Source organism: Dermochelys coriacea, chromosome 8 (genome assembly GCF_009764565.3).
Source record: "Dermochelys coriacea isolate rDerCor1 chromosome 8, rDerCor1.pri.v4, whole genome shotgun sequence".
In the NCBI taxonomy this organism is placed as follows: Eukaryota; Metazoa; Chordata; order Testudines; family Dermochelyidae; genus Dermochelys; species Dermochelys coriacea.
The window spans coordinates 90,827,128-90,845,197 of NC_050075.1; the positions used below are offsets into that span (position 1 = coordinate 90,827,128).

The 18,070-nt window shown below is 40.6% G+C and overlaps 1 protein-coding gene across 2 annotated transcripts in view; it reads right to left on the minus strand.

The window, feature by feature from the left end:
• Window positions 1-18,070, minus strand: part of ROR1 (receptor tyrosine kinase like orphan receptor 1) — a 280,147-nt gene that overhangs the window by 33,238 nt on the left and 228,839 nt on the right. For both annotated transcript variants that reach the window (XM_043490690.1, XM_038414785.2), the window contains exons 5-8: window positions 15,778-15,905; window positions 14,236-14,553; window positions 12,768-13,013; window positions 3,700-3,911 (exon numbers count right to left, since the gene is read on the minus strand). In XM_043490690.1, the coding sequence (XP_043346625.1) occupies window positions 3,700-3,911; window positions 12,768-13,013; window positions 14,236-14,553; window positions 15,778-15,905 (904 nt within the window). The remainder of the gene's footprint in view (window positions 1-3,699; window positions 3,912-12,767; window positions 13,014-14,235; window positions 14,554-15,777; window positions 15,906-18,070) is intronic.

Sequence of the window (18,070 nt, forward strand, 5' to 3'; positions counted from 1 at the left end):
GAACTTGGTAGCCTAAAGTTTGGATTCCTACTGAGTTTGGAATCCACATTTAGTAAAACAGCATAGTAAGAAACATTAGCATTTGCTTTCCTGGAATATTGTCAGTGCAGTTTTGCATGAGTAATATGGAAAAATTGACATTAAAAATCATTTTAAAGTTGCGCACTCAGAGTAAACAAATTCGAGTTGTACTGACCACTTACAAATTGTAGATAAATATTTCATAAGTAAAAAAATAAAATCATAAAGACATTTAAACAAGCAGCTAGTAGATTGTATGGTGATGGCAGGAAATTAGCTGTATTGTTGAAGAACAGATGGTTTATATTATATAAATCCTTTAGGCTAAAACTTGTTTAGGTCTGGCATATTGTAAATTATATTTTAGTAATGAAAGTGAAATGACCTCTGTCTGACCTCAGACAGGGTTTGTCTGTTTGAACCAACATAGTGGAAAACTATGAAAGAAAATGAAGTCATAAAGTTTTGGCAGGAAGGACTCATTTCAAGTTAAGCGGTTATAAATCTGCTTAGTTTTTGTTTGACAAGTATTTGTCATACAGTGGTGTACAAAATGTAAAGAAGTGTAAAATACATACGAGGCATCACGCCAAAGTAAACCAAGTACAAAGGAGAAATAGAAAGAATGAAGCCCACTGCTTCTATCTCTTTATCAGTTGCTTCCATTAGTTGAATGACAAGATGGACTCAGTTTATTATATTCTCTAAGGCAATTAAGTACCTTAAAACTGAAACAGGCTTTTGGTTTAAATGTTAACATTTTTATTTGGAAGAGTAAACACACATCCACCTCAGTATGAGCTAGAACGTTTTTAACCAATGTTGACATTGGTATTGGATACAATATTTTAAAATAGAATTCTACTTCCTTTCTTTTTTAAAATTTTGTTTGAAAGGTAGCCAAAACAGTTGTGTCAGTGGGACAGCCAGCCACTCTCCCAACAGGAAAATATACAGTTGTCATAAATGAAATCAGGTGTTTTTTGCAGCATATCATTTTAAACATGAAAAGGAAACACTGTGGTCTATATTTCCAGACATTTATGGGCAAGACACTTTGCTGACACTGTGTGCATAAAGTATTAATATGTTGGTGGTCAAGAGTAAAACCTGAACCCCACTAAGTCAATGGCAAAACTCCCATTGACTTCAGTGGGGCCAGCATTTCCTCACAAGTATCTAATATAGAGAAAGGACTAATATTCAAAATTTGGATCCAGTGAAGGAGAGGTTTGGACATGGGGTTTGGTTTAGGCACATCTTTAATCTAATGTGTATTGCACACTAGATTTATATTGTGATTTTCTATGGGTATTAAAAGATAGTCCCTCAGTTTCATCATTCTGCCCCTTAAAGTAGAAGTGGGTACTTTGAAAAACAAAAACTAACCCCCTGCGCTGTGTGTTTATTGGACTCAGTTAATTTGTAAGGTAAAGTACCATAGATCAAATTCTGGCTGATTTAGCACTTATGTAACACATCAGCAAGAGACTGCATGTATGGTTTATAAATTGTGTAGCATAGTGCATCCTGAAAACAAACATTCCCCAAATGGTCTAATACCTGGTTAGAATGGACTGCTTTCCAGCAGCTATAATAACCAGTTAAAAACAAACAGAAATCTCATGAAGAAGGTTTCTTCTAGACTTTCCAGCTAATGTTTGCAGATTCTAGAGATTAAAGACTAAGACTTGGTTAATATTAGAATGTTTGAGTGCTTTGCTGTAATGAAACCTCTGAACCTTTTACTGTTCCCTTTCCCTGGTCCAAATCTTGAAGAGGAAGACCTGGCATAGTTTTTTGACCCATGAATGATAAAATGATGCTATAAAGATTCACATGGAGTCAAAGGCATGATCCCAGGTAAGGAGGATTAAATAAAATATGAACCAAAACCAGTTGTTTGCAATACATGTGTAACCATACAGGGCAGCCATGGCATGCCATCTTCTCTGCCTTCTTCAGTTATGTATTTTCACTAATAAGTGACCCAAATGAAAATCCTGGATTCAAACACTTCTGAAACCTGGGGAAGTTCAGAACCAGATGCTTACTGGTTTGGGCCCCAGCTCTGTATTTTCACTATCCTTTTGTTTTCTTATAACCCATCTTCCTTCTTGAATCCACAAACCTATTTTTCTAAACAAGGTTTCACAGTTAAATTTTTCTAAGTAAGGTTCACATAATGAAATTATAACAATACTTCACAATACAAAATGAATGACTTGAACTGACAAAGTCAGCACTCTGTTCTCTCCACACAGTGGATGCTGTGAGATTACCTTTATTGTTAACTTAATGATGAAATATAAAACTTTCTGCAGAGTTGTCTTACTCCTAGGATTTGCCCTGCAAGGTCCTTTTATATCTGTCTCTTCCCCCAGTTGCTTCTGCCAATGAGAGAGAGCAAAACTATCCCTGGTCAGACTTCCAGCATGAGTCAATAGAATAGCTCTGCCTCTCTCTCCCTGAGAGGTCCTAAAGCCTAACTCCCTGTCACATGAGCATATTGTAAATTCAAAGCACAATGGATTATTTAAACAATTTTGCCTGAACCCTCTGCTGACTAATTCTTCATAATCTAAGACTATGAACTTGACACTCAAGAGCAAGCAGTAGGCACATCTCTATATCACACCTAAAACAGATCTCTACTTACAAACATATTCACATATGGAGAGCACAGGTCCTGAAACGTAAGCATAACCTCCTTTTCTTAGGTTTAGCGACTAAAACTGCCATCATTCTGAAAGAATATCTTTGGTGTGTACAGCAATATTTATAGAAGGAAGGTTATGCACAGTTTGCATTGCTCCTAATGCCTGAATTTGGATTCATTTTGCTATTTTCTAACTAAAATAACAACCTGCCAACAGGTATGTCTAGACAGTTTGATGTAAATTATTCTACACAGTTTTCTAATGCATTATTTTTTAGATACTCAGGATATTCTCCTGCTTGGATGTGGCAGAGCCTCATGTCCAGCCATGCAGGTGGCTTCTCTGGACATTTCCAGCACTTGCCCTGCTAATAAACAATGAAGTCATTGCTAATAATTTTTGCAGTGTCTTAACTGCTCAGTGAGGCTTTTTTTTTTTTAATTGGAAAAAAGTGCTTCATGAATTTGGAGTTTCAATAAAGAGGAACAATATTAGGAGTCAGTGAAGAGGGGCCCTGTTTCAATAAGGCAGGCTGTAAATATAAATAGGTTTTGGTGCTTCATTTTGCAAATATCTCTAAAGAATGTGTAAATTTGAACATACAAGGAGGAGATCATTTTAAAGTGATTTCAGCTGAATAACAGGTGAGGCAAGGATACAAATTATCCGTTAAAAAGTGCCTTCTGAAACAGTCAGTCAAATGAAAGAATGCATCTTCCTCCCCACTTACTAACTAACTAGAACAAGGCCTCCATGCCACTTCACAAACAGTTGCTTACTTCATTAAAGTTTCTTTTCATCCAAAGATATATAGACCATTAGCTTTATCCTGCACAATACGACATATAGTACGCTGATGACAACAGAAGGTGTTCAAAAAGTGCAGCCAACGACACCGACAGAGACTGTGTGATGGAAATCAATTGGGTAATGTTCCAATTCTGGATTGAGCAAAGCATGCTAATTCCATGATCTTAGAAACAACAATTTACAAGGCAGAAATCAGGTGCACGATTACCTTTGGTTTGTATGCATTTAGCATTGACATCTCTACATTTTGCCCTCTGACGTGTTTGGGCTGTCTTTGGACTGGAGGGGAGGAAGACTTCTGGTTGTTGCGGCAGACGCAGATGAAGAAGAACAACAAGGCTATAGCCAGGGGAATAGTAACACTAGGCACCAATATATATAGGATTTCCATTTTATTCTTCTCCTTGGAATCTTTGGTATCTGGATCAGAAAAGAAAAAGAAAGTGAAAATAATGAAAACACATGATGCATAATGTATCTCATGCAAAACAGTAAACTCCTGTATGTGCTGGAAATGCTTGAGAATGATAAAACAAATGGTGGATATTATTATTATGATATATAGTGACTCCTACACCAAAAACATTTTAACAGGAAGAATACTTGTTGCTGGCGTTGTATTGCTATATTAACATAATTACTTTATTTGTTACTCAACAATTATATATCAGCAGGGTGATTTAGTTATAGGGCCAAGGAGACATTCTTCTCTGGGAATCACTTTGAATCTGGTCCTGGTCATAAAATGGCTGCAAGTCATTATCATCTTAACCACTTGGTGTGAAATGTGTTGATAATATGGCTTTAGATCCTAGTGGACCGAGGCCTATGGCAAAAGTAACTTCAGAATGAACACGTTAATTGGCAGTCTCAGTAGCGAACAGAGTATCAAGTCCAGATTTTATTTATTATTTATATCAGTAGTGCCTAGAGGCCCTAACTGAGCTCAGGGCCCCATTGTGCTAGGCACTGCACCAACACGTAAGAGACAGTCCCTCCCCTGAAAAGTTTATAACCTAAACAGACAAGCCAAACGCTTCTGGACTGAAAGCTGGATTGCCACTCTCTCAACAGAGTTTTGTTGTCAGGGTCACTAGGCCCTCTTATCTGTTTTCAGAAGGGATAGGAAGTGGGTAGTAAATAGAAGCATAGGGAGAGCAAGTCACTTGCCCAAGATCATAATGACCCGTGCATGCCGATACGGGGGAGAGTGGGGGGGGGGGGTGAGTGAGAGCTGCTGGCTTCAGCAGTATTACTGAGCATGCTCAGACCATGTGAGCATGCTCAGTAAGAGCCAAACAGCAAATCTTGGGGTGGGGTGCGGACACATGACCATGCCTCTCCCACATGTCACCTCTGAATACAGCTAGTCAGTGGAGGGCTGGGAACAGACCCCCCCACATCTCCTGAGTTCCAGTGAAGTGCCCTTTCCAGTGGACTACGCTGCCTTTCATGGTCCCAGCATGGAGACAACTACCATGGAGGCATGCAGTGGTCTCCAAAGTAGTCAATCTGACACTTTGCAAGAGCATGCCAAAAAGAGCTTAGAGTGGGATTATATATAATAAATTAATACAGTAGCTACAGGGTACAAAGTGAACTTTGGAGAATATCTTTGAAATCCCCAGCAAATAATTATTCACATTATTAGTGTCAGATTTCATGTATCTCCAATAGGACATGACGCTTGCTGGAGGCCATATAGTGTATTTCTCTAGAGAAGACTTGACAGTTGTTGAGTTAAAATGAGATGAGGTAGGCCAAGAAAGCCCTTCTTCCTTCCAAACAGGATGTGGTTGCCCTGTGACAATAGTCATTAACAAGGCTCATTTAGCACCAAATGCAAAGCTGATTATTTTTCTAATGCATTTTTGGCAGAGAAAGTTGCAGCTTATAACTGACTTACTAACAAAGGAATCTCTTCTCCTCTCAGTGCACAAGGGACTTGTGCAAGCAACTCCTCTTCAATGCTAACATAAGCTACACATATAAATCCTGTATGCATCCCACAGGATGGCCAGGTGCCTAGGAATCCATATCCCTTACACACAAGTCAAATTTGGCTGAGACATTTTGATTCCACTGGGGATATGTAAATAAATTCAGACAAGCCCAACAGTCTGTTAATATTTAAGCCAAACCAAGTCAATGGGAAAAATTCCCACAGTTTTTAAAGAAAAGGTGTAGTGAATAGTTATAACGCTGTAGAGAACTAAATGGACATTGGCTGGCTCATATACGGAGGTGGACACAATTTGCAGACAGCTATTCATTAGATCGCTTTCATCTCTCTTTCTAGTTCCCTCTGGAGGATTCTGACTTTAAATTTACATTACCTCCCCACAAGCATGCCACAGACTCTCTATGCATGTCTATTTAGCTATGGACCTGCTCTTTCCTATTTCAAATGTTTCTGGATATTAGTCTATCTATACCTTTGAGAGTGCTGGCTCTGCACTGCTTTCCAAGTTTCTGGTTCTGCACTGCTCTGCTTCCTCTAAAATCATTCCATGCCACCCACTTCAGCATTTCGTCTCTCTCTTCTTTCCTTCATGCAAGCCACTGTTTCTCTACCTCCCAGCACTTACAACTCTACTCATTTGACTCCCCTTACTTGGTTTTCCTGCTCACAGAAAATTGTGCTTCTGCTGCTCACACTTCACTTTTGGATTGCTAGCTGTTCTTCCCTATTGCTAGCTGCTACCTATTCCCTTGCAGTGGGGTTTGGTTGGCTGATCCGACTTTTTGCAGAAGGGATGGAAAGGGGGTGCTTTCTATAGATAATGTTTTTGTGTGCACATGCATGCACGAGTGTCCCTCCCATTAAAAAACACTCTGGGCAGGGGCAAATCCCCCAATCCTTTTGGGGATAGTGGAGGAATTTGCCATGTGGAAGAGCTCCCTCAGCAAGAGCAGGATAGAACGTAAGTGCATGTAAGGGCTTGCTGCCAAAAGTGTTATGCTGCCATGTTGCTGGAGCCCAGTCCAATTCAAGCTCTACCAAAGGAGGCTGAGCGAGAGCAGGGCCATTATGACAAGACACCTGGAAACATTAGCCAGTTCAATAGGAAGAGAATGTCCAAAGTACTAAGTCAAAGAAACCACAGGTGCTGTGGCAACGAAGGAGAAGAGACAGATCACCAGGACAAGAAGCAGCTGATAAATCACCAAGGATAAGAAAAGAAGTGAGATCTTTGAAATTGTCAAACAGCTTTTTGCCAGGAGTGCCATTTCAGATTTTGATAGGTGAGGGCAACTTTAACAGTGATTCCTGGAGATACTTAGGCACTTGAAAACTCTAGTTTTTTGGCAGATAACTTAGCAATTAGCTGACTGACAGGAGCCCTGTATCTAATTCCTTTATACAAGAAAGAAAAGTAAATAAATATTAGACCACTCAGCTCTAATAAGAACATGTTCTGACATCTTGTGGCAAGTCATTTAAGGGACACTGGTTAGGTTTAAAATTTTAATGTATATTCTTACTTTATTACTAACTCTGTGGAGAGAGAGACCCCGTCAGGATTTCTAGGTTCTATCCCAGCTCTGGGAGGAGAGCGGGGTCTAGTGTGAAATAGCAGGGAGCAGATACATCTGGGTTTTATATAAGAACATCAGAATGGCCATACTGGGTAAGACCAATGGTCCATCTAGCCCAGTATCCTGTCTTCCAACAGTGGCCAATGCCAGGTGCCCCGGGGGAATGAACAGAACAGGTAATCATTAAGTTGCCCTGTTGCCCACTACCAGCTTCTGGCAAACAGAGGCGAGGGACATGCAGAACATGGTGTTGGATCCCTGCCCACCCTGGCTAATAGCCATTGCTGGACCTATCCTCCATGAACATATCTAGTTCTTATTGGAACCTTGTTATAGTTATAGCCTTCACAACATCCCCTGGCAAAGAGTTCCACATGTTGACTGTGAAGAAATAATTTTTGTTTGTTTTAAATCTGCTGCCTATTAATTTCATTGGGTGACCCCTAGTTCTTGTGTTATGTTAAGGAGCAAATAACACTTCCTCATTCAATTTTTCTTCACCAGTTATGATTTTATAGACCTCTATCCTACCCCCCTTAGTCATCTCTTTTCCAAGATGAAAAGTCCCAGTCTTTTTAATCTCTCCTCACACAGAAGGTGTTCTATACCCCAGTCATTTCTGCTGCCCTTCTCTGTACCTTTTTCAAATCCAATATATCATTTTTGAGATGGGAAGAGCAAATCCAAATGCATTGTTCAATATGTTGGCATACCGTGGATTTATATAGCAGCAATATGATATTTTTTTCTTATTATCTATCCCTTTCCTAACAATTCCCAACGTTCTGTTAGCTTTTTTAATTGCCACTGCACATTAAGCAGATGTTTTTAAAGAACTATCCACAATGCCTCCAAGGTCTCTTTATCGACGGGTTCAGCTAATTTAGACCCCATCATTTTGTATGTGAAGTTGGGATTATATTTTGCCAAGTGCATTACTTTGCATTTATCAACATTTAATTTCTTCTGCCATTGTGTTGCCCACTCACCCAGTTTTGTGAGATCCCTTTGTAACTCTTTGCGGTCTGCTTTGGACTTGACTATTTTGAGTAATTTTGTATCCTCTGCAAGTTTTACCACCTCACTGCGTATACCTTTTTTCCGGATCATTTATGAGCATGTTGAATAGGATCTTGTCTCCATTGCCACTTTATAGCGTTGAAACTTTCTCGCTCAGGGGGTGAAAAAACACCCCCCTGAGCGCTGTAAGTTTCAGTGCTGTAAAGTGGCAGTGTAGACAGTGCACCATGCTGGTAGCTATTCCCCTGGTGGAGGTGTTTTTTTATAGCACTGGGAGAGGTCTCTGTTGCTAGTGAAGACCTGCCCTTAGACTGGTCCCAGTACAGACTCCTGAGGGACACCATTATTTTCCTGTTTCAGAGTAGCAGCCATGTTAGTCTGTATTCGCAAAAAGAAAAGCAGTACTTGTGGCACCTTAGAGACTAACAAATTTATTACAGCATAAGCTTTCGTGAGCTACAGCTCACTTCATCGGATGCATTTGGTGGAAAAAAACTATTTACCTCTCTCCATTCTCACCTTCTGTTCCTACCCTTTGTTTCCTATCTTTTAACTGAAGTGCTTTGCAGTGCTTTCAGGATCATCTAATGATCCTTAATTTACTTTAACGATAAGCCTTTTGTTATCTTAATCGCCCTGCCTCTGTTTATAAACAAACTCCCTGCCGCAAAGGCTGTGCCTCTCCCAGCTTCTGAACTCATCACATATCATACTCAAGCTGTTGCAGTTAAGAGCTCTGTTGGGGGTAGGGTGAGTAGACCTCCCCTCCGAAACTCGGGGGGGGGACCTGGAGCCCTCCCCTGCTCCCCCTAAATGGCGCCCCTGCTTTTTGCAGCAAAAATTGTGATAATTTTCACCTGTGTTCTCCCTTCTTCCTCACTTTGCCTGGCAGAAAAAAAACAAAAACAAAACTCTTCTATTGTGGAAGCCTCCTTGGTCTAACATGTTCTTAGTGTCATACTGAAGGCCATCATCTCTCTTGGGGAGTTCTGGTGTGTCCTACTGTCTTTTAAATCAGTGTTTTTTTAGGGCAACTGCAGTGGATTTTATGGGCACAAATGCAGATCATACACATTTTGTCAGCGTGTGAGTCTCTTGACCTGTAGGCCCCAGCTTCTTCTGAGAGGACTAATTCAGTGCGGTCAATAGGCTGAGGCAGAGTAGCATGTAGTATTTTGTGGAAGGGCTGGGAGGGAGTGTTCTACTGTTGACACTGGGCCAGTTGAGTGTGTCTGTGTTTTCAAAGCTGCATTTGGCTGAGAGGGCCATACAGATGCCTATTACAAATCTAATTAAATGCACACTTGAGCTGAAATTTGGATCCAGTTCAGATCATGAGGGTGGCAAAGTTCAAATGGATTCAGATTTAACTTTGCACAGCTCTTCTTCCCATATTTGCCGTCTTATCCCATCTTATGCCCGCTCCCCTTCCTTACACTGCCATTGTATCCTCTCTCCTAATTGCTCCTTTCAGATCAGATTGTGGCATCTAGGCACTGGCTGAGGGCCACAACACCACAGCAGTGGGTGAAGAGAGGGGACTGAAGCACAGTCCTTCCTCCAGTGCACAGTTCCCCATGCATCTGGCTGGCTCTATGGACTGGTCAAGGGTGGCTTGATCCACAGCCTCATACCTTCCTTTGGGAGTGACTTCCATCCCCAGGACTACTAGAAGGGAGCAATCCCTGTGCTCCCACCTAGTACAAGGATTGCAACTGTCCCTGGCTCTACTTCCCCTCACAACTGCATTAAGGAAGTCTCTACACCATACTTTGCCTCATGTGTCCTTCCATGCTACTCCACACCGGTCCCTATACACCCTGCCCTCCCCCCCGCACTCCTCTGGAGAGGCTTCCTACACTTGTCTCTCCACAGCCTCGCATTTGGATTATTGTCCCTCGCTATAGATTTGCCTGCAAAAGACATCACAGGCTTTATCAACTGCTGCATATGTGACAGCTGAAGTGGCCCGGTCACAACGGGTCACAGACCTGGGCAATAAAATGGCTAGAAAGCCAGCAAGGTTGCTAAAGGGGCACCTGTTTTTAGTACTGCTGAGGGGGAAACGGCCTCGGGGTGGCTGCTTTCACCAACTGCCCACCTCTCCCGAGGAAGAGCAACCAGTTGGAGCTGCTGCAGGAAGCAGGCAGAGCTCTCCTCCTTCCCCTTAGAAGCCCAAGCTGTTCTCACAGGAGGGGAGGAGGGAGCAGAAAGAGCCCAGCAGCTCAGGGTAGCTCCGTTCCCTCCTCCCTCCCCTTCCCTCCTGTTAGGTGAACAAGGGGATAGCTCCTCTCCTTCTCCCCGCTTTCAGCACCCAACCTGGGAAGGGGGGAGAGGGAAATCTTGCAGCCCCTCCCCATCCTGGGAAAGAGGGGGTTAAAAGCCCCAGGAGCTGAAGGAGTGGAGGTGAGGTGTATGTGGGGCAGTAGGCAGAACAGATGTGGGTGCAAAACTGATGGGGAGGAAGGACTGATTTGGAGTTGGAGGTTAATTGTTGTGCAGATGTCATGGTGATGATAGACCCCCCCACCACCACTTTTTTCAGACCATTTTAAGCACCGGTTACAACCAACATGAGGCAAACATGCAGAGACATAGGCACCAGTTCATCTCCTTCAGTGTCCCAATCAAGTGGAATTACCATTCCTATTAAGCAGCAGTCACTACCATGAAGCCTCATTAGACTTAAATTGGTTCCCTGAGAGACATCCCAATTAAGTTAGTTTCCCAATTAAGAAGGTCCCAATTAGGTAGAGTGTATGATATTTTTTTTAAATGTGCCTGAATTGGCTTTTTCAGCAAGTACAAAAAGAGCTGAATAGTAATACTTCATACCTACCCAGTTCTTTACATTTTCAAAATGCAGAACAGCACCTAACGATTGCACCATTAACTAAACAACCAGCCACCTGATAGAATTCTATTTATTTATATTTTGAATAGGGACCCCATCTCAGGATCTAGACACCCTAATATAATTAATCATGCAGTAAATACAATTAAACCTTAGCAGCATTATAACCTTTCTACAGGAATTTTGTGGGCAGGCCAGCCAGACACCTACCCTTTCATCATCTAGGAAGCACAACCTCAGCCTTCTCCTTAGACTCTATCAACCAGATGTCTTTTATAGTGTACCCTAGAAGTCACCAAATTTGGTCTATTTCAGACTAGAAGGAAGCAAGTTTCAGAGTCTTGCAACCCTCACAGAGAACGGCCTGCCAGCCACCATATCAATTTAACACAGGGCATTACAACTATTAAGAGAGACAGTTTTGACTATGTAATGTATATGTTCTCTTTTTAACAAAAAATCTCAAGTACGAACCTGAGCCAAAGCCCACTGGAGTCATTGGAAACCTTTCCACTTACTTAAATGGGCTTTGAATCAGACCCAGAACGCACAAGATCCATAAGAGAGTCTGATTTAAAAAATGTTCGTAACCATAATCAAAATTAATTTTAACTCAAGATTGGCTACTGAACATGAATAAGTACCTTACTTCCAAGGGGAAAGTGATCATTATTGCCATCACTGGTCTGCAACATAATCATTTGCATGAAACCTTTTACCACAAATTACCAGAACAAAAGTTTCAGAGTAGCAGCCATATTAGTCTGTATTCGCAAAAAAAGAAAAGGAGTACTTGTGTCACCTTAGAGACTAACAAATTTATTTGAGCATAAGCTTTCGTGAGCTACAGCTCACTTCATCGGATGCATTCAGTGAAAAATACAGTGGGGAGATATTTTCCACCGAATGCATCCGATGAAGTGAGCTGTAGCTCACGAAAGCTTATGCTCAAATAAATTTGTTTGTCTCTAAGGTGACACAAGTACTCCTTTTCTTTTTTGCAGAACAAAAGTCTATGTCATAAGGCTCGTTGCTAGGTGCATTTTTCAACATGTACCCGCAAGTAGCAGTGTTTTCTTCTTTACAGAACATCTGTATTATTAGTTTTAATGAAGACTTAATAAAATGGGAACTATTTAGTCAGCTCTTCCTTCCACTCCCTCCAAATATCAGAAGTTCAGATAAAATGAGACCTGGATCTCAGCTAACTCCGAGTCTGTAAAACCCAAATTCAGGTGCTGAAGTTTTGCAAAATCAAAACCAAAACCCAGCTGACAAGTGTTTTGCAAAACCATCTCCCCACATATTTTTTAAACAAAGGCTGAATTGTATTAAGCTAGGCTTGCATTTATTAAAATGATTAAGAATAAACCAAAGGGAAACAATTTTGTAATGCATTTAGGGTCAGTGCCCACAAAGCCAATTCCACTGCACTAAGAAGTGATATTAATTTTAATGATAACTTTGAAAATGTAGAACACATGACATGCTAGAAACACTTGTGCTTCAATATATCATTGAGGAGGTTTAATCTTTACAACCTTTCCTACTAAAATATTTTCATGCTGTTGCTCCAGTTGCTTACCAGATGCACAGGTAAGAACTGTAAGATTTCCCTTGTTGGGGAATTTCCTGTTTCAGATGCTGTGGCTTTAGGTAAAAACACTGTATGTAGTCTTCTTTACCAGAGCTCCCTTTCCAGAAACAACAAAGGCGTTCTGTGCACAGCTACACGGAACGTACGTGATGGAGCACAACTGTACGGATCAGACAAATGTTACACTTTTTCCTTCAATAAAGTAATTCCAATGTTTTCCCTTTAAAAAACAATTAGAAATAAAATGGGACAGTGCAGTATTTACCACATGCTGGGATGTCACAAAGTTCAGACTTAAAATTTTCATCTAAGGTAAAGCACCATGGGGCTTCCTTCTGATTCCCTGGATTTCGGCAATACGAATGGCCCCCGTTTAACTCTGGGTATCTGATGGCAGTGAAGGTATGTGTGTGCGGATACTGAGAATTCCATGGCTGACACTGACGGCCAGACTTTGTTACGCTGACGGTCCCACGGTAATCTACTCCAGTACTGTTGTAACATTTGTGATCTGAAAAACATTAAAGCAATAGGTTTCAGAATAGCAGCCGTGTTAATCTGTATCTGCAAAAAGAAAAGGAGGACTTGTGGCACCTTAGAGACTAACAAATTTATTTGAGCATAAGCTTTCGTGAGCTACAGCTCACTTCCATAGATTTCCACTCCATATGGCTAAATTCAGTGCCTTGCATAATGACAGGTTTCAGAGTAGTAGCCGTGTTAGTCTGTATTCACAAAAAGAAAAGGAGGACTTGTGGCACCTTAGAGACTAACAAATTTATTTGAGCATAAGCTTTTGTGAGCTACAGCAATATTAAAGCAATAGATGATCACGGCGAGTCAAAATGCTACTGTACGTACTGACCACTAGTTGATCTAGGAGTGCATAATTAACCTCCCAGAGACTAAGCACAATTCTGTTGGCCTGGGGCCTGGAAACCCAATTGCAGGAGTAAGGGGTCCCAATGTGTTGCGGCTGTAACACTGGGCCTGCCCTGCATTCACATTCCTGGGAGGATTTAAAGTTTATGCTTCAGTAATGAAAACAGCTTACTCTGAGTATTTTTAATATAAAATACAGAAGAAGAGTCAAAACTACAGTGGGAACCCGAATCACATCCATTATTTTGATAAAAAGGTAGAGAATATGTGGGACACAATAAATAAATATAGATTTCCTATTTTGGACATATAAACATTTGATATTGCAATAACTCAAGATTGTGCTCCTGTGAATGCCTGTAGTTATGCCTTAGAATAACATCTTAGGTAAGTACAGTCATGGGCCTGATCCTGTGAGCCTTACTCATGTTGATTAGTCCTTAACAACACCAGCAGTTCCATTAGAATACATAGAACTACTGCGGCAAGGATGTCTTACATGTGTAAGGGTTGCAGGACCGGGACCCAGATGTTCACTGATCTTAAAATGTGACGAGTGAAAACATCCTTTTTGTTAGTTAATATTAACAAAAATAATCTGAAATCAATAAACTGCTATCAGCATAAATCCAGAGGCAATTTAAGAAAATATTGAAAAAGTTATTGTGAGTTTCCGTGGGTTCTGAAATAACAAGCTCAGTCTTCCACCAACCTGATGCAAGACTATAATGATTGTGAGTTTTCAGAGTTCATGACTAACCCATTTGGGGGCAGAGAGTGATTAGATAAAACCTTTACATGCTGACCTGATAATTCTTGCACAGGGCACTAAGTCAGCAACTTTCACTTACTTTTATTTATAGGATCTGCCATGGGGATTCCAATCCGGATACAATTTACAGCTTCCGGGCTATCGGGCTGAGGAAGATCTTCACAGTTCGGCAACTTTAATCTCATCAGAATCATAGGATTGGACCTTGCAAAAATATACTCTGTCTGACAAAGGACATTTTCCAGAATTTCACATTCATCACGGCACAGATCTCGGGGCTTTGGGGCTGGTGAGGTCTCGTCACAGTATGGGAAAGCGTAGTGGCACAAAGAAGGAATGGCAAACTGGGAGCATTTATCAGATAAGTGACTGGAAGTGCCAATCATAGTGAAGGCAGCTGTAAGACACACAAAAGGATTTTATTTAACGACAGGATTTTAGACAACAGCATAATCCCTACTTTGTACACATTTGACAATGGCAAATTACTAAAGCAAGAAGAACGAACTCTTTTTCTCAGGAATTACAGTAATAACTATTATTACAGAACTCTAAGATTCCAGCAGGGACAAATGCACATTTGAGAAATACAGGATAACAATTATTTTAAAAGTTGGTAAGATGTTCATTTCAGTGAAAAAGAAATTGCATTTGATGTCAACATTGCATTGATTTTAAGCTGTCCAGATAGTTCATAAAGTCGTCTAAATATTTTGTTTCTTGGATTACTTTTACCTAATAGGTAAGAACAGCAGGTTCTACAGAATGCATAACAACAAAAATATTGTACATTTACATATTGCATCCTTCATCCCAAAGGATCCCAAATCACTTTATAAACAAACTGATCAAGTGTATGAGCTGCTGTATATTTAAGGAACATTTCCATCACCGCTGTGTTGCAATGTTTTAACAGTGCATGGCAATGCTGCGTAACACTTTATGGCAAGAAGTCAAACAGTATCCAGTTGAAACCACAGGAGGGTTTTAGACCACTGGAAAGTCATTAGCTTGGCTGGAAGCTGGCCATGGGCAACACACCTAAAATTGTGGGAAAGTACCATGAAGTCTTTACAAGAGATCAAGATCTTTGTTTTATGTCTCGTCGCACACAGGGCACTTCCCTCAGCACAGTGCCCCCTATCATAGTGCTGGGGCATCAGTTCCTTACTAAGTCAGAGACAAGAATGCCACCTGTTGAATTACTTACACAACCTTCTTCAATACCTGGGGTTTTCCTTAACAGTCTCTCAACCAAGTAATGACCCAGCTTGGCTTTGCTTAGCTTTTAAAATATGCTGGGATCACAGCACAAGATAGACCAGATGTGAGCCATACCTACTCTTGTTCTTTTATTTACACACACATTTTTTTTTGAGGAAGCCTATCAGCAGAGACATACAGCATATTAAAAAGCTGTGTATGTTTGATATGGCCCATTCCACTGAAAACATGTCATATACCAGTCCTGATTAGGCTTTGCTTTGGCAAAACTCACAGCAAGTGGGAAGGTAGCTAAAGAAGAAACAAGGAAAAAATAATGTTAGCGGCAAGAGGCTGTAGCAGTTCTCTGGAAAAAGGTGTGCATTTTTGAGAGCTAGGGGCAACATGATTTACCTACCTGTAATCTGATTTTCTATTTCACCCTGCATATGTAGAGACTCCATATAAATTGTTCGATTCCCAATAAATCTTGCACAAGCAATCCCTCTGTATGGCTGGCAAAAACCATCCTCCTCATACTCGTCACTAAAAACAATCATACACACAAAAGGCTAAAACACAATTTATTTAAAATGGAATCAGTAGCAAACAGTCACTAGAGAGAGTTCACATTTATATTATTATAGGTACTTTTGAGGGTTCTACTATGTTTGTCTGGCAGTGCAGAGAGCCCGCATATGGCCTGTCACACCACTTAAGACTGTGTTAAAGGATTAAATGGTATTTAAGTGGTGCAGAGGGCATTGCACAGACTTCATACCCTGGCTGAATATAATGGTAAAAGATTCTGTTGGTGGTTTTCAATATCCCGAAAAAGCACCATAGAGTGAAGTACATGGAACATACATATTTATTCTTCAATCTTTGTGAATGCAGGTAACACAATATTACAGGTCAGACAAAACCCAGACTAATGTTGTCTTAAGTGTCTGAATTGTACCTTAGGGAAAGACTGTATTCAGGAATGATGTCCCTCCACAATCAGAAAAGTAAACTTGGATTGGTTGAAAAAATGGATTTACATTTATTTTAAATAACAGAGATGCTATTTCTACTACTTAAACTGTGATGTCGGGAAAGCATTTTCCAAATCTTCTACTTTAATCATTTGAACCTAAATGCAGCAGTAAAAGCAATGTTGGACAGAGAAAGAAACAGAAGGGTGTATAAAATATCATAGTCCTCTCATTACTCATAGTTAATACGTATAAATGGGGAGGAGCTCCTTTCACATTTAGCAAATGCTATAAAATTGTTCATAAAACAGGGCAAGAGCTAGAATGGGAGCCCCACAGACACATTTGCTTCATTAATTACTTTGTATTTAGGCATTTAATACATAAATACAGATGTGAAAATATGTGCCAATATTCTTGAAACAAGACTAGAAAAGGAAGTTACCAAACCTCAGACAAAGGGACCAGACGCTGTTTAGGTTGAACAGAGAATCAACAGCTAATAGTAGGCATGTAATGCAATTCCTTTTCAGAAGGAATCAGGGAGAGGGTTGTGTGGGTCACTTGATGTGGAAAAAGCACTTATGTGCATTGTGTGGCCCTTTTGATTTCACATTTTGAGAAAATCTGATATTGGAGGAAAAGCTTGCAAAGATGGATAGAGCATTTATACAGAGACCTCAACACACAGATCATGCCTAACTGAATATATGAGCAAGACACCTGGCTACCACCCTTATTGTTCATGCTGGCATTTGAATCCTGGGGCAGACAGGAAGTACAATCCAAGTTATCCATGGGTTACAAATGGGGAAAGAGGGCATTGATATAGCCCTATATATACACATAGACCATGCAATATCCATCCTCCTCTGGGTGCAGGTTTTTATAAACATTCTATTCATCATCAGGTTATGACATAGATAGGAAGAAATCAGATGCTTTCTTAAATCAGCCTGCCATTTAACAAAGATACTTTCCTCCTCTCCCTCACAGACACTGGATGCAAGTGCTTGGAAATACAAATTACAACTTGATTCCTTGATGCCTTCCACTTATATGCAAAACTTATTACCTAGATTGCCCAATGTCTTTCCCAGTGACCTGGGGGAGTTAACGGGATTAAAATGGAGGTGGCCTCAGGCATCTTTCAGGCCACCCCATATATTTTTCAGCACTTTCTAGTAACTATCCCGACAGCAGTACCTGTGGATGAACACAGCAGGCTTTCTACATTCACATGGAGACACCAGAAGCCACAAATCAAATTAAGTAATGAGTAACTGTGAAGGAAGGGAGGGGATTGAGGAGATGCTCTCCCTTATTTAAAATTACTGGGCCTACAGATTCAGCTTCATGGAGCGATGGCTGCAAAGGGATGGAACAGTTGTGTTGCTTAAGCATGCCTGGCATGTGAAGAGTTATATAAGCTACAATTAATGACATTTTTCATGCCTTGTTCTTTTTTCTATTAGAAATAAAATCACAACTCTCATGCTCTGTCTCACAGTAAAAATATAGAAGCATGGTGAGAAAGGCTCAGGTGGCGTTTTACCTCTTATCGTTATATTAATAAATCCAGACACCTGAAGGTGCAGAGGCACCTACTGGGATTTTCAAAAGCACCTAGGCACCTAACTCCCTTTGTTTTCTGTAAAAAGAAAAGGAGTACTTGTGGCACCTTAGAGACTAACAAATTTATTAGAGCATAAGCTTTCGTGAGCTACAGCTCAG